The 15281-nt window shown below is 35.6% G+C and overlaps 1 protein-coding gene across 2 annotated transcripts in view; it reads left to right on the top strand.

Moving 5' to 3' along the window:
• LOC122718631 (3-phosphoinositide-dependent protein kinase 1) overlaps nucleotides 1-15281 on the top strand; it is a 479613-nt gene that overhangs the window by 309737 nt on the left and 154595 nt on the right. For both annotated transcript variants that reach the window (XM_043943831.1, XM_043943832.1), the window contains one exon: nucleotides 12184-12231. In XM_043943831.1, coding sequence (XP_043799766.1) covers nucleotides 12184-12231 — 48 coding nt within the window. The remainder of the gene's footprint in view (nucleotides 1-12183; nucleotides 12232-15281) is intronic.

The following is a 15281-nucleotide window of genomic DNA, read 5'->3' as shown; positions in this document are numbered from 1 at the left end:
CAATCAACTTCGTCTCTTCGGGATCCACGCCAACGTGGTATGGACACTCGTGTGTCCACGAAGAACGCATCGTGAACACGAACTTGAAAACGAATAGAAAAAAAGCAGGGAATTTCTTTGAATGCGACTCGTAAAATATAGCGCGGCCATTAAGCGACGGACACATTTTGGTGGACGGGAACGAGGGAAAGAAACAAAGTTGGTTCGAAATAACCAAGCGGAGGAGGAGAATTACAACTAGGAGAAGAATTACCATTAGCAGACGTTTTCTCGCGGTGTCAGCGATCGATACACCGCGAAAGCGGAGCAAGAAAGTGGAAGAGTCGGGGTTTCCGAGGGAATTAATCGCGACTGAAAAGTTTGGAGCGCGGTTGTTTGCGGATTTTCCGGGTGTGCTAACGAGCCGCGAAACTCGGGCCCCCTCCTGAAATAAACGAGTCAAATCCCCGAATGGCCCGGCCGGAACGAGCCAACTGCGCCAACGATCGACCTGTCGATCCTGGCCAACCCGCAAACTGTTCTGTAAAAACAATTGCTGTAATTTACGGCCCCTTTCCCTTTCTGACCAGATGTCTTTTCTTTCACCGCTCGAAATCTTCCTCGTCTATCGAGAAATTAAGAGAAATTGAATTTCGACGATGTTCGAATGTTCGAGTGTTGGATATTTTTTGAATAATATTTTCCAATATCTTATTTTCGTATTATTGCTCTTAGAGATTAAATTGTGTTTTATATGACAGTCGCGAAGGTATTAATAGGTTGTTGTCTTGAAAAGTATTCAAGGGATGGAAAAAATGATGAAAATTAAAAGTTGGTCGATTTTCAAAGAAATTTCTTATCGAAGAATAAAATTGTTATGCAATTATGCTCTTACAAATTTTCAAATTATGATTAGAATATTTAGGTTAGGTTAAATTGCAGAACAACTTGTTTGCAACATGTTTTTGTAACTGTTCTACGTTTCGTTTAATACTAATTTCATTTTACGTAATACTAAAATGGCACTTTAGATAATTTATTTGTTTTTGAAATGGTCGAATATATTTCTTTATCTGCTCTGAGAAAAATATTGCGATAAATGCCTCTTTTTTTTTTTTTCACGATTTTCCTTCTTCTACGACCAAAAAAAACAAAAACATTTAGATTAGTTTCTTTCAATTGTTTTTACACCTTGTACACGATACATTTACGTAACAAATTTACGAAACGATCGTTCCGTTCTTAATTCTTCAATTAAATTGTTAAAGGGATTTTTCGGTTTTAATTAAAATATTGTAGCAAAGTTGAAGTAAACCGTACATATCAAATGTTTATTCGATTCAAAAGTTGTATCGCCTTGCTACTTGTTGCGATCCGGAATTCCATTCGCGGATTATGTAATAAGACGTCAATCGGTTCTGCTTTTCTGGCTATCATTATGCAAGAATGTTGCACGGTAGAAGCTCGGCCAACTTCGGGCCCCTTGAATACGTTTGCATTTAATTATTTGCGGAATTTCGTTTCTAATTAATTCTTTGAAATCGTTCATACATAATAAATTCTCCAATCGAAGTTGCTCAAAATGTACAACTTCCTCTGTACAAGATTCCTCTGTCCGAGGGAACACGTACGAAACGCCATCGTTGTTCCATCGCGATTCTCGTTCATGGTGTTGTTTCCTGATGGTGTTAATCTGTACACCTCTGGATCGACGTTCTTACTTGGAAAATTTTTGTTCGTCGTTCGTGAATTGACTCGTGACGCAAAAAAAAAAAAAAAAAAAAAAAAAAAAAATTGGTTAACTCAATGACGCATGAATTTTTTACGAGAGTGCGAACACACTCGAGTGTTTTAAAAATATTTTTACAAATTGCTGGGGGAAAAAAAAAAAGGTTTCTCGTCATACTTCTACAAAAGGAAGTATCAAGTTGAGTAAAGTACAACTATTTTTTTTTTACGCGTAGAAAATTTATACGAACGTTGGATTGTTTTAGATTTTAGATTAGATTAGATTAGAATCAAACTCGTGAAGTTGTGAAATAAATTGAAGTTAAAGTTATTCGATTGCCATTGCTGAAAGGCGAGGTAGAAAATAATTGCAAATTCAAACTTGAACTAAATTTGTTTCCGAACTTGATCTAAACAACAGTTCCTTAAATTAAGAGTCTGATCTAAATCTAACTTAATTTTTATTTATTTAACAAGATTACCAAAATACGATGAACAACTTGCAACATATTTAAACCCTGCTATTTCAACTAATAATTTAATCATTAAATGCCTATCATTTTGTCGGAATAAATGCACATAAAGTACTTAAAAGACAATTAAAAAGTTTTCATTGATATAATAATCATTACTTTATCCGGAAACTATTTAAATTCTCCGACAAAAAGAAAGAAAAAAAAAAAAAACTAAAAACGAAAAAGATCAACATTTGCCTGAATATTTCGAATCGTAAATAAAAATAAAAATTTGCTGGCATTTATCCGATCCCACCACGCCAATCTCGGGGATTAATTCTTAATACTTGGCTTGGCGCAACAACGTCATTTAATAACGTCAATAACACGTCAAACACAAAGAAGGAGCGTACAATAACGAGGATTCATAAGAAAGGATGATCCGTTTACTTAGCTATGAAAATATTTGCGCGAATATTTGCGCAGCACGCGACACGATCAAAAATACTTTATTAATCCCCTTTTACACGATGCCATTTCCAACCTGTTTCGGGCAAAGTGCACAGGTGATCGTTAAACATAATAAAGATCTTATCGCCGTTGATCCCGACACGTCACTTTTCATAACGATCATGGCCATCGATATCAGATGAGCGATATCTCGCGTTTTGTTGTTCTATTAGCCGGTGATGCGTTATCGACGACGGGCACAACGACCAGTTACAACGAAATTAATTTCCCGATCGATATCAACCGATAATTGCCGATCGACGATAGTACGTCATTGCGTACTATCGTTGATCTCTAATGCAAGTAGAGTCGCAATTAGAGTCATTGAAATTGAAGGTAATCAGATATCGATGCGTTGAATTATTTAATTAAAACGATGACTGAAGGTAGAAAGACAATGTGCGAAATTATCTCGAGACCCGATGATATTAATTTTGCTATATAATTTCGAGCCAATTCATCTTGTACGTATAAGTAATATTCTGGATCGATTTTATCGTCGAGCAAGTATCTACATTTATTATTTATTATATTAAGAAGGAGAATATTTAGCTTTAGACCAAGTTTTCAACGATCGATCAGAAATTCCACTCATTTTATTCAGAGGTTTTAGTGATTGTAATATATGAGAAATAATTATTCGAAAATTCGTGATATGAACGTGGACACGACTTATTGAATGATCTATTGAAATTCTGTAGTAAAATCTCATTGATCGGAAATACAGTTAATCGTCAATGAATCGAGTGGAACCGGTTTCGTGGTGGGATGATTTATGATTTCGAAATAATCGTTAGATCTCCGTTAACTTTTCGTTCCTCTGTCAGTCTTTTGCTCGTATTTCGAACGTCTCAGTGATTATTAGATCGGCATATTCTTTCGATGGTGAAAACAACACCAAACATCATCGTCGGGACGAATTGAAATTCAACGCAAAAATATTTCTCTAATCCTAATTACTTTTATCTTTGCACCGCGATTGATCGATCTAACATCACTTTTAATTATCAGAATTTAATTAGATCTCTTTGAGATATCTTTGAAAAAGCGATTACTTTGAATCTCAAGGAATTAACTGTATCTTACATCATCATCGACATTTCCTTTCCCTATTCGTATTATACGCGTTAACAACGTTAAAAATTATCCTCGTCATTCCTTGTTAATATGTTATTTTTCTTTATGTTTTTTTTTTCTCGTTTTATTCTATCCGTGGCGTAATTAATTTCGTAAAAAAAAAAAAAAAGAAAAAAAAAGGACGCGGTCACAATTGGTGATGGCTTATTACGCGCGTGGTTTCCGCTTTGATCGATCATTGCAATTATCGTGTTTACGTTATCGTGGCTAATGCGATACATTGAATCGAAAAAAAATAATCGAACGTCTAGTTTTTTTTTTCGCAATAAACGAACGATAACGTAAATAATACGAATAAATTATTATTCGTTCGAGATTATTTATAAATTTTATCTATTATCTTCGCCATATATATTTTTTTTTTAATAGAATATAAAAAAATATAGTTTGAGAGTATAAAGTTTTTCTCGGTATTGACGCATTTACAAATTGATTTTTTTATAACTTTTTTTTTTTTATTAACAGATTGAATCAAGAAATAAAATCGAGCGAAGCGAATTTTTGTATTATCTCCCGCTGTAGATAGATCCAATCGAAATAATTTTTAATTTATCTTTGTATATTATTTTCTTTCATATATTTATTGATAAGCGCCAATAGTTTCATTTAGAATTCTAATCATTTCAATTATAACGATCTAATTTTTTAACTTAACTCGTATATCATTCGTTACTGTACAAAGACAGAGAGGATCGAAATGATTTACCCGAGGTTCGTGATTTCGCAAAAAATCGTAAATCGTATTCAATGGACAAAACGATTTGTATAATTACGTCTATAAATAATTTTCTATATATATATATACAAAACTTATCGACTCCTTCCTTTGTTTACATAATTCCCGCGTTTGTAATTTTGTCGCCGATCGGATACCTGTATGTACACATTGGCTTGATAATTATCCTCATTCTTTCTCGCTCTTCAAATATCTCGGCGAATAAATATTAAAGATTTCGCGGGTTAGATAATAAAGAGGGAAAAATTTACGACCCGATCGAATTTCGTTCGAAAAGAAATTCCGCTTTCTCGAGAAATCATGGTGCTACGTGAATTATTTACGATTCGAAATCACGATTATTAAAATATTCTTAAAAAAATATGAATAAGAGATTCGATACAATTACATTAAATTTTCCTCGTATTAATCCTTACGTTAACAATTGCGCAAGGACTCATTATCGGTTTCAGTAATTTTATTCAAATATATATATATATATTTTTATTAACAACATCGCGATTAATCTCTCGAAAAATTATCCTTCGTTACCCCGTTACTACATCGTTAACTTAACGATTTTTAATTTTCTTTCGCAATATTATTTCTCTTAAATCGAATTTCTCCACCGAGCAGTGTACGAGCTGCGAAAAAAAATATCGTTGGGTAGTGGTGGTGGAAAGGCGTGAATTTTATTAAAGGAGCCGTGGTAAAAACCTCGAACTCGGCCCGAAGCCGAGTAGGATGGCCGATGAGCTCGAAATATTTTTCGGTCGCGGTGGTCGGCGCAACAGGTGCACACCCGCTTCTGGCCTCCATTAAAGTGTTTACACGGGAGACAAGAACTTTGAACCGTCCGGTTTAATCTCTTAAGCGTTTCCCGGACAGGGAGGGGAGAGAGCCAATTGTCGGAAATATTTATGAATTACGTCATTGGTCGCACTCTCTGAACCTGATGCGCGGTTCATCCGACAACGGCAATGAGTTAACGACCCCCTCAAGAACCACGCGCGCTCAGGAAAAGACTTTAACTTTATTATCGTCTACGAGGCTCAAATCAAGATTCAACTATTAAAGAAAAATATATTGCGGATTCCTTTTATGAATTGAATTGTTTGTGATGTATGATTAGAGATAGAGAATTTTTTAAAAGGAATATTATAACGCGTATTGTGTCGATCGAAGAATCTTTATTTATATCGGATTAATCGAGGTGTAAAGGTTGTTTAGTTGTGATAGTTAGTTGAGATTTTAATGATGCTGAGAGCTACGAAATTTTAGCTGAACATTTGACAGTACATATAATTTCAACGAAAGTCAGAAAATTTTCATCTAAAGCAAGTTTTATATTTTCCTCGATTCTTTTTTTAAAAAAAGAAGCTTTCGCGTCTTCCTTTTTATGTTTTTTTTTCTTTCTTAGAATTTACGGATGTTTGTTTCCACTATCGAGCCACGAAAACCGAACGTGAAAATCTTCTCTCAGGTTTTCTATTTTCGATTTATCTTCATCTTCTTCTCGTATCTTTCGAAATATCACGGAATATCTATCACGACGTTGCCTGCGTTAATTTTTGGATATTTTGGCGCGGTTAAGTGTGCCTGAAATATTTGGGTATCGTACAGTTTAAGTGGTCCGATGTCGAAAATGTTTAACGAGGCATTTGCGCCCGCCGACACTGCCTCCTGTTTGAACAACCTCGTCGGTATTCAAACTTATCTCCTCGTTCGACCAGTTAAATATTTTTGAATCCTTCGTATGATTATCCGTCGAACGATGACGAAAATTTCCTCTCTCGTTTGAAATATTTCCGCTCTTTTTGTCGAATCTATCCTAAAAAAAAAAAAAAGAAAGAAAGAAACGATGTAATTCTTCGATTCACAACGAATCTTCTGTTTAAAATTGGATTAGAGATTTTTATAATTCGTTTTATTCAAGCGTTTCTCTGTAACTTAAATGTTTTCATCGATTTCGTTTGTTCCATTTATTTTTTTGATGAGAATCTTTGTTATTTGTTTGATTCGATAGTGGGATGAAAAAAAAAAAAGAAATTGCGAGAATTGGTTTCGATTTTAATGTTCTCGAGTCGCGTTCCCTCGAAAATGATATTTATACCAATGTGGATGTATCGTTGGAAACGTAGTAGCATTGAAAACAACTTGTCTCGTCTTCATTGTTGAGGCGTTCTTCTCGACGATACAAGGGAAACTTTATTGGCAAAGCACACTTATTATTATTTTTCGATGTTATTTTGAACACGAGATACTCTTCGAATCTTATTTCGATTTTTGAATCTACTAAATTGATTTTTTACACGATAGTTATAACATTTTAATATCAAGTTAGTCCAAATTTACACAACAAATCTAACAGTTTTTCTCTTTTGATTGTATGAAAATCAATATTACAGAATCAATAAAATAGAACAACGAGGGGGAACAACTTAAATAATGTAAACCAGGATACAATGTGAATTTACAATATTTTATAACGTAGAAAAATCTCTCTATCCGCAATTTTCAATAAATAATAATTTTCCTCGATAACAACCTCACGTGCTCGCACACCAGAAACCCAGAATTTCGAGATTTTTCCGTCAACGCGATGGCGACGATTTAACCGATACGAAGGAGGTGGTTATCGATCACCCGACACGTGTCGGTCTAGACAGATTGACACGGTAACCTATCGGTTAGCCAATAATACTGAAACCTTAGTGGGACGTGGCGACATACACCGCAACCCTTAACACACCTCAGCTATGCTAAGTTGCGCGAACAACCAATTTGTCGAGCTAATACTGCGAATTTCCACCAATAACCTTCTCTCTTCTCGAGAGAGAAGAGAGAGAGGAAAATAATCGCGAGTATCGATCGCAATCGATGACTTGATCGCTCTGACGCGATTACCCAAAGGGTGGTTTTTGGAAGGGATTTGATATTTCGAAATATTTTAAATGTATTTTAAATATTTTAAATATTTTAAATGATGTAACGTTGAATAGATTGGGGATGAAGATCCAGTAAGAAATTAAGGGCGATCGTTCGATCTTATTTCGAGGTTAATGAGCATCGTTTCGCTGTAACCAATTGCCTGTTAACAATGATAAATTATAATCAATTGCTTTTTGCTGATAGCTTTCAGTTCAAGTGCGATGACAACCGAGCGTGGAGCATCCGAGGAGCGTTGATGCATCGATTCTTTGGGAAAATGAAGTTGTGTGAGTTGATTGATTCATTTCGATCTCGGTTACTACTAACAACGCATCACATTTGGAATACATTTTTGCTTCGTTTAGGTTCCATCAAAATTTTACTAATACTTTTCTCTTTCTTTTTTTCACGATATTTTTATTCATCATTGTTCGAGTTATTTTTTTTTTTTTTTGGAAGGAACAAATTATCCACTTCAAAGTTGGATCAAAATTATTATTTAAAATTCTACTAATGTTTGGAATTTGAATTTCTATACATTCCAAAAATTATAAGCAAAATAAATACCGTAAAATTTATTATTTATCCCTTGCTCATATTCGAATATATTTATAATATATTGTCGTTGTAAAAATCTCCTCCACCTTTTTCCAATGGGATATACAGGAGAGCAAAGCGACGAGGAACGCGGTTGGATTGGTCGTGAACGTTCGCGAGGGACACGTGGTGGAGGGCCGGTCGCTCTCCATTCTCCTGGAAATCACGGCGGTCGTTGTCTCGTCTCTCGATCCACGCCGCTCTCTTTGCTCGCCGCTCCAAAGCTGAAATTCGAGCGCCTCCGGGTGCTGCGGTTCATTCATCATCCCGCGCAACGGAATCCACATAACTGGAACACCTTTCATCCATCACGTCTCCGAAGCACGGCCAGACGGCTTCATCCGATTATATCCGGATCCGTGGGCCTCCCCCTCCGATCTTTATTTCAACCGCTTTCTCTCTTTCCGCGCACGTGCGTTGTTAAACCCCCTCCCGAGTCTGAGAATCTGCGCGAGGGAGAAGAAGAATCCGCCATTCCACTGGATCTGGTCGTTAACTCGACTCGGTTAACAGTACTTATTACAACGAATAAGTATTTTATTCGAGCCGTAACAAAATTATTTCAACCGATTTGATTTCTTCGTCGATTTCGAGGGGAAACAATTTTTAGAAGATATAGTAAGAAGGTTAATATGAAATATCGTGATAATCATCGATAAATTCGATTATTAATTCAAAAGTAGTTTGGGATTTCGTGATTTTTTTTTTATTTGTAGCGAACTCTAATGAATCATAGGGTGATCGTAGGGATTCGTTAAAAGATTTTTTTTCTTCTTCTGGTGGTATAAGAGGAAGGAGGGGAGGGGGTAGTTTTAACGAGATCGATCCCTTTTTCTGCATTTTCATCAGCTCCGCCGAAGCTATTTCAGCCGGTGGATCGTTACAGAAGTTTTCCTCCTCTGCCGGGAACAAATAAGTATAAGATCGCGTTTCGAAGAGTACCGTGGATGAGTTGCAGAAACGTTGTATCATAGAACCGAGGTCGACTTCAATAATATGTAGCTCTCTCTACGTTTTCGTTTCGGGTAGAATTTGTTTTCGATAAGATTGATTTATCTTCCTCCATTGTTTCACCTTTCGTTCAGGAAGATTGATAGTTGCCCAAGAAATGGCGGCTGCTGCTGCTGCTGCTACCGCCGCTGCAGCACTTCTTCTTCCCGATTATACGCGAAACGAAACGTTTTTCGAAGTAACATTAACGCAACAATGCTTCCTACAGGATCATTAGAAATGCAAAAGGGACCGAGGAGCGTTTCAAGGGTCGTTTGTCATCGAGCCAATTGTAGACGAATCGAAAAGTTCGCCCGCGTGGCGCCATCTTTCATAAATATGCGAAATAAATATCGCGTATAATATAATACACGCGGAATATTATTTTCTTTTTTTGCTCTCCAAGTTAACATCCCATGCAACCGAGATAATAATACTTTCCATTGGGATCGAATTGACTCATAGTTGAAGCGCGAACACAAGGATAAAGGAAAGAGTTGTTCTCGACATTTTGGAATAATTATCGAAAATAATTTTCGAGCAAAAGCATCGTATTCGAACAGTGAACTCTCTGGTGACAATAATTTTCCTCAGTGGATGGAAAAAAGACTCTTATTAAGAAGTTCATTATAGCATTCTTAAAAAGGGGAATCAATGAACGTTCAACGAATCGTTTATCATCTGTTCAAAAGATGCAAAAAAAAAAAATAGAATCGAAAAATTTGCCTTCGAGCCTTTACGCCTAAATAAAAAGCCTATTTTCTCCTCTCCGAGGAGGAATAAATCTATCGGCCGGCTCGGTGATCAGATAAAACCGGCGACAATAATTAATTTTGTTGCAATCGGATCCGCGACATGCCGACGACCCGGTTCTCTCTCTCCCGTGTGGAATTATTTGCATAAGTGAAACCACTTGCGAAAGATAACGTACTAGGGTACCAGCTAGAAATCGGTGTCCGTGTCGCGTTCGAGGAAGCAGCGAGTCCTCGTTTGAAACTTTTGTCACGACAATGGGTGACAACTAAAGTCTCGTAAACTATTACTCGTTGATTACATCAGTGAACAGGAATGCGTGTAATGTACATACATGTATATTTATATTCTTATATTCAATTTCAATTTAATCGAATAAACGTATGATCATGGAAATCGATTCGATTGAAAAATTCTCGATTTTCTCGACCCTTTGAACTAGAATTATTCTTATTCGATTGATAGTATATATAGTTGAATATTTAAAATTTTGTAAAATAATTTTTTAGATTTGTTTCATAGGATAAATATTTCCTATGGTAGAGTTCTTTTAAAATTATATTTTTCATGCATGGTAATATTTTATTATCAAACTACGTACGCTTAAGCAGTGACGAAAAGCAAAGTCTTGTCACAAGCATTTTTTTTAATAATCGCAACTTTAACTTACATTCAAATAAATAAATTCATCCGTGCCACGATTAAATTAAATTTCCAAAAGAATTGGAAACCATCAAACTCGAAATCTTATAGTTATAATCCACCTATGCGTTTGGAATATAAAAAGGGGGTCAAGCATCGAAAAGCATACGTGCAAGAAAACTAGAGAAAATGTCTACAAACCTTGTGGAAAACACGGGCAGAATTTTCTTTCCACGAATTCCTTCGCGATGGGGGAAGGCGAGGTTCATCGAGGGCCTTTCGATTTTACGTAATTCTCGTTTCGTTCGACCAACCAATTTTTTTTTCCTCTTTTTATTTTTTTTCTCAGAAACTATTCCGATGATTTACCGCACAACGTATACGTGAACACGCAGCGAGCAAGATTCGTTCGTCGATGAGGAATCAATTTTTAGACATGGTTCGAATTGCGCCGCAGAATCGATCGTTGTGAAAGATAAAAATGTAAATTTCTTTCTCGTATCTTGCTTTCTGATCGGCTGTTTATAGAAAAGGAATCATTAACGAATTACCGGAGAATTCGTTCGAGTATACAGTAACCTTCGGACGCTTATACGCAAAACAAACAATAATTCTGTTTCGTATCAGTGGAAACTTCTACTTCGAGGATCGATGAGATCGATCTTCCACGAATAATAATTTTCAACATTTCTCATTTTCTTATAAATACAATTTTATCTCAGGAGCAAAAATTTAAAAAATCTTTTATTTAATCTTCGTTGCTCTAATCATCATTTATAAAAAAATATTTCGAGAGACCGAAATTATTGCGATAAAAATTTATAGCTCTCGGCTCGAATTTTTCCCTCATTGCGTTCCCTATCTATGTCATCGAAGATTTATTTTATTACACACGAATTTCCTTGTGAAATAACGTATGGAGATATTTTCTATCTAGAAGGAAGAGGACACGGAATTAATTTCGATTTATCCTATGAGATCGAAAATAGTTCTTCCAGCTATCGTAAATCGGTTTTTACTGCGTGTTTCACTCGCCTTATTATCCACACGGCCGAAAATACATTCCAAAATACATTCCCCCTTGCCACAAATTTGAGTCGCGTTCGGTTCCACTACGAATTGCGCCACACCTTGCGCCCGACCTGCCACGATCCTTATTTGCACGCATCCGAAGATCCTACGCGGGTGTCTAGTTGCGTTTCCAGTTTCTACTACGCATACGCACCGCCATGCTTGCAACTTTGACAAAAATAAAATCGAAGATTCATCGTGCGTTAAATATATATATATATTTTTATATAATATAAACGTTTCATTCTTAAAAAATATAAAATAGTTTTGCTTGGTTAAGCGATGATGGTGGAATATTTTTATTATTATTTCGTATCTCAAAAGGAATTTATATCTATATTCGAGGATTCAATGGGCACGTTTTCATAAGTTTAGGAGGATTGAAGAAAGATTTACATTCACATTACAATCATATGGAATACAACAAAATATAATGCGATATGAAAACTGTAAAATCGATCCATCTATTTTCAATTCAATTTTGAATGTTCTCTTAAAGAAATTAAACCATTGATTAAAGGTAAGTTTCAACATAACTTTTGATATCATAAATCAGTAATAATATAAATTCATTTATTAATCCAAAACGGATCTACTAATACCTTCAATCGCGGTCTCCATTTCATCGCAAATCTAACGCAAATCCAAAAATTTAATTTCTCTTCTTCCTTTCAGGATCCCGACGCAGACAGCGATTCTAGCGTTGCATGTAATTCCGTGATCGTAAGTAAAGCCCAGAATACTTTAGTTTCTAATTTTCTTTCGAGGCAAATATCCTTGGAACACGAAGAATCGGTACGGAGGATGCAAAAGAGAGAGTGTTTATTTATCACGATTTTTAATAAGTGATGTTGAAAATAATAATAAGTCGATGTTGAAAAATATGGCTGCTGGAGATGAAGATGAATTTTTGGGATATTGACTTTTCTTCGAGTTTCTCTCTCACGAATTATTACTGTTAATATGTTAGAATTAATCGGAAAGGATAAGGTTTTGCAATTGTTTAAAAAATTGTTTACATACAAAATTTTTGACAAAGTTAGATAATAATTTTTCAATTCAAGTTTCTTTAAGTTAAAATTTACACTCGAATCGATCCTTCCAAAAGTAATTCATGAATATATTAATAATAGTTTCTCGATTATCCTATTAGCATTTCATCCATATTATATCGGATAATCGATTGTAATACTATGTACATATTACAAACATGATATTACATAATATAATACTATATTAATTTTAATCAACTATCTATAATTATCAATAGATTTACATATTTACGTATTATAAATTGATAATTCTAGTATTAAATTATCGTGTTTTCATCGAGTCTTTGATAATTGTTCGCGTAAACGGAAATAAATTACATATTTATTTTTTATTCTGTAGTCGAAGAAGGATATTCATTTTGTTTTGAAACGTTTTTTTATTCTTTTTTTTATTCTTAGGAGAAAAGAAGAAAAGTCGCATAATAATTAATCATAACTTCTTTCCTTTTTCCTCGATTAAATAGAGAGAGAGGGAGAGAGAGAAAATTTTAAAACAGAATTGAAAAAAAACGAATACTTTCAAAGGGCTACACTTAACAAAAATTTCCATTTGAAACCGATAATGTCCGTTTTCATTTTAAAGAGATTATCAAGCAGCGATGATTCCTTCTTTTTTTTTTTCTTTCTTTCTTTCTTTCTTTCTTTTTTTTTTTTTTTCTACTTTTCCGTATTCATAATGAGCATGCAAAAAAAAGAGACCTCTCGATAACCTCCCACACATTTAAAGTTCGAAGATCATTTCCTCAAACAGTTTATTTTCTCTTGTTTAAGTTCAAACGAAAGGTTAATACAGTAATAGTGGCTCTGAAATGTCGCGCAATCGCTTATCTTAACAAATATTCCTATTATTACCGCGAAAATACATTATAGCATTCTTTCGCCTAATTATAGTGGAAAGAATAAGCGAGGTTGATAAGCGACTGTTCGTGAAACTCAGACTACTTATCGCGTTGCAATTTGTAAACAAACTTAATCTGAACGTGAGTCGTCGAGAGTCGAAGGTTAAATGTTAAGTTTCCGTTTCCTGTTAAACATTCAGCTTCGATAAAATCGGGTATCGACCGATTTGTGAATGATAAATTATTATTAAACAGGAAACAGGAAGATAGAATAACAGGAAGATATCATCTGTAAAAAATTCCATATTGTATTTCGTTCGACTCGAAATCTAGCAATAATCTAGAAAAAAACACGATCAATTCTGGATAAATGTCTGGAATTATCGTATTTCTTAAAAAATAAAAATGTCACTAGAAAGTGTATATCGAGGACCTCATTTTTTAAACTGTACGATCCCAAAATAAATTTTATTTTCTTGTAATTGCAGCAAGAAAATATTATCAGATCTATTCAAAATTCATTTTAAAGAAACGAGAAAAAGAAAGCTTACGTATTTATTATTGTTTCAAATTTAAAATTAAAAAGAAATATATAATTAAAATTTTTTAAAAATTCGAAATTCAACCTTGAAACGAAATATTGGAACGAACTACTTCTAACATTAATCGATTAACAAACAAAAAGTTCAAGAAACAGTTCAAGATCCGCGACGAGTTATAAAATTTCTTTTCACGTTCCCGTTTCAAAATCCTCGAATCCTTTTAATTCGAATCCGAAAAATTGAAATCGACGAATCGCTCGACAATTATTATAAATTTCTATTTCTGAAATTCCAATCAATAAATTTAAAATTATCGAAATTATCATTCCAGTGAGCGACACAGCATTCCAACAATTCTCCAAGTTATTATATTCGAGTCGACAACAGGGGTAAGGAGAAATTGAATCGCTCGGTGAAAAATCCACCGGCGTAACTGTCGGCTCCGCTGTCTCGCCGACAAATGGCTGAAGAAGTCTCCCCTCCCTTCCCCTCCTCTCCCCTCCTCTCCCCTTCCCTCCCCGATATACAGGTGTCTGGAGTCTAGGTCTCTCGCATAATAAAGACGTTCCTCCCTCCTCCCTGTTGCGCGTCTTCCATAACCCCGTTGTTGCCTCATCCGACAAAAGGCATTGTTCTTGCGAGGCGGCGCAACCGAATAATTGCCTTATCGACGCGGCGCAACTTTCCTGAATTGCGTACTTGTTGCACCGGGGCCGGCTTCCCTTTACGCTCCGTGCACATCCCTCTCGAGCCCGCCAACTTCTCTTCCTCACCCACGTGGAACCGCGCGACGGAGGGACACGCCTAGGATACGATTTCCCCGCGTTTCAACCCCCCTTCCCCTCCTCGTTTCGATCGATCAAAATTATTTATCGTGAAAAATTTATCCTATTTATTGTATCGTATGTACGCGAAACTCTATCGGGGATGTTTCTGAATCTGTTTTCTGATCGATCCTCTGGAGTCAAAATTATTTATCGTTATATTATTTATCGAAAGAGCTATCCCCTATGTCTTCTCGAATATTTTTGAAATTATTTATTAGCGGAGAGGGGACAGATTTAAAATTAAACGTAGGGTTACGAGACGGAGAAGGCAGTTGATCGAGCAGTAAAATTATACACATATATTTCGCGCTACTTAGAATTGTGCATGGAGGATGTCGAAGAAATAGGTCAGGGGTGGTACGAAGAAGGGCGAGAGGAGGGTGGAAGGAGAGGAGTAACGAGGAGGAGCGTAACTTATCTGCGACGTGCAGGCGGTACGCGTGCGTTTGCTCGTGTAAATCGTTTCGTTTACCTTTTTGCTCGGTTGAGCACCCCCGTCTTCTTTTCGACGCC

The sequence above is a fragment of the Apis laboriosa genome, unplaced genomic scaffold, assembly GCF_014066325.1.
Source record: "Apis laboriosa isolate Shangri-la unplaced genomic scaffold, ASM1406632v1 scaffold66_cov157, whole genome shotgun sequence".
Lineage (NCBI taxonomy): Eukaryota > Metazoa > Arthropoda > Insecta > Hymenoptera > Apidae > Apis > Apis laboriosa.
Note: the sequence above shows the minus strand (reverse complement) of the source record. Positions and strands in the feature narration are given on the sequence as shown.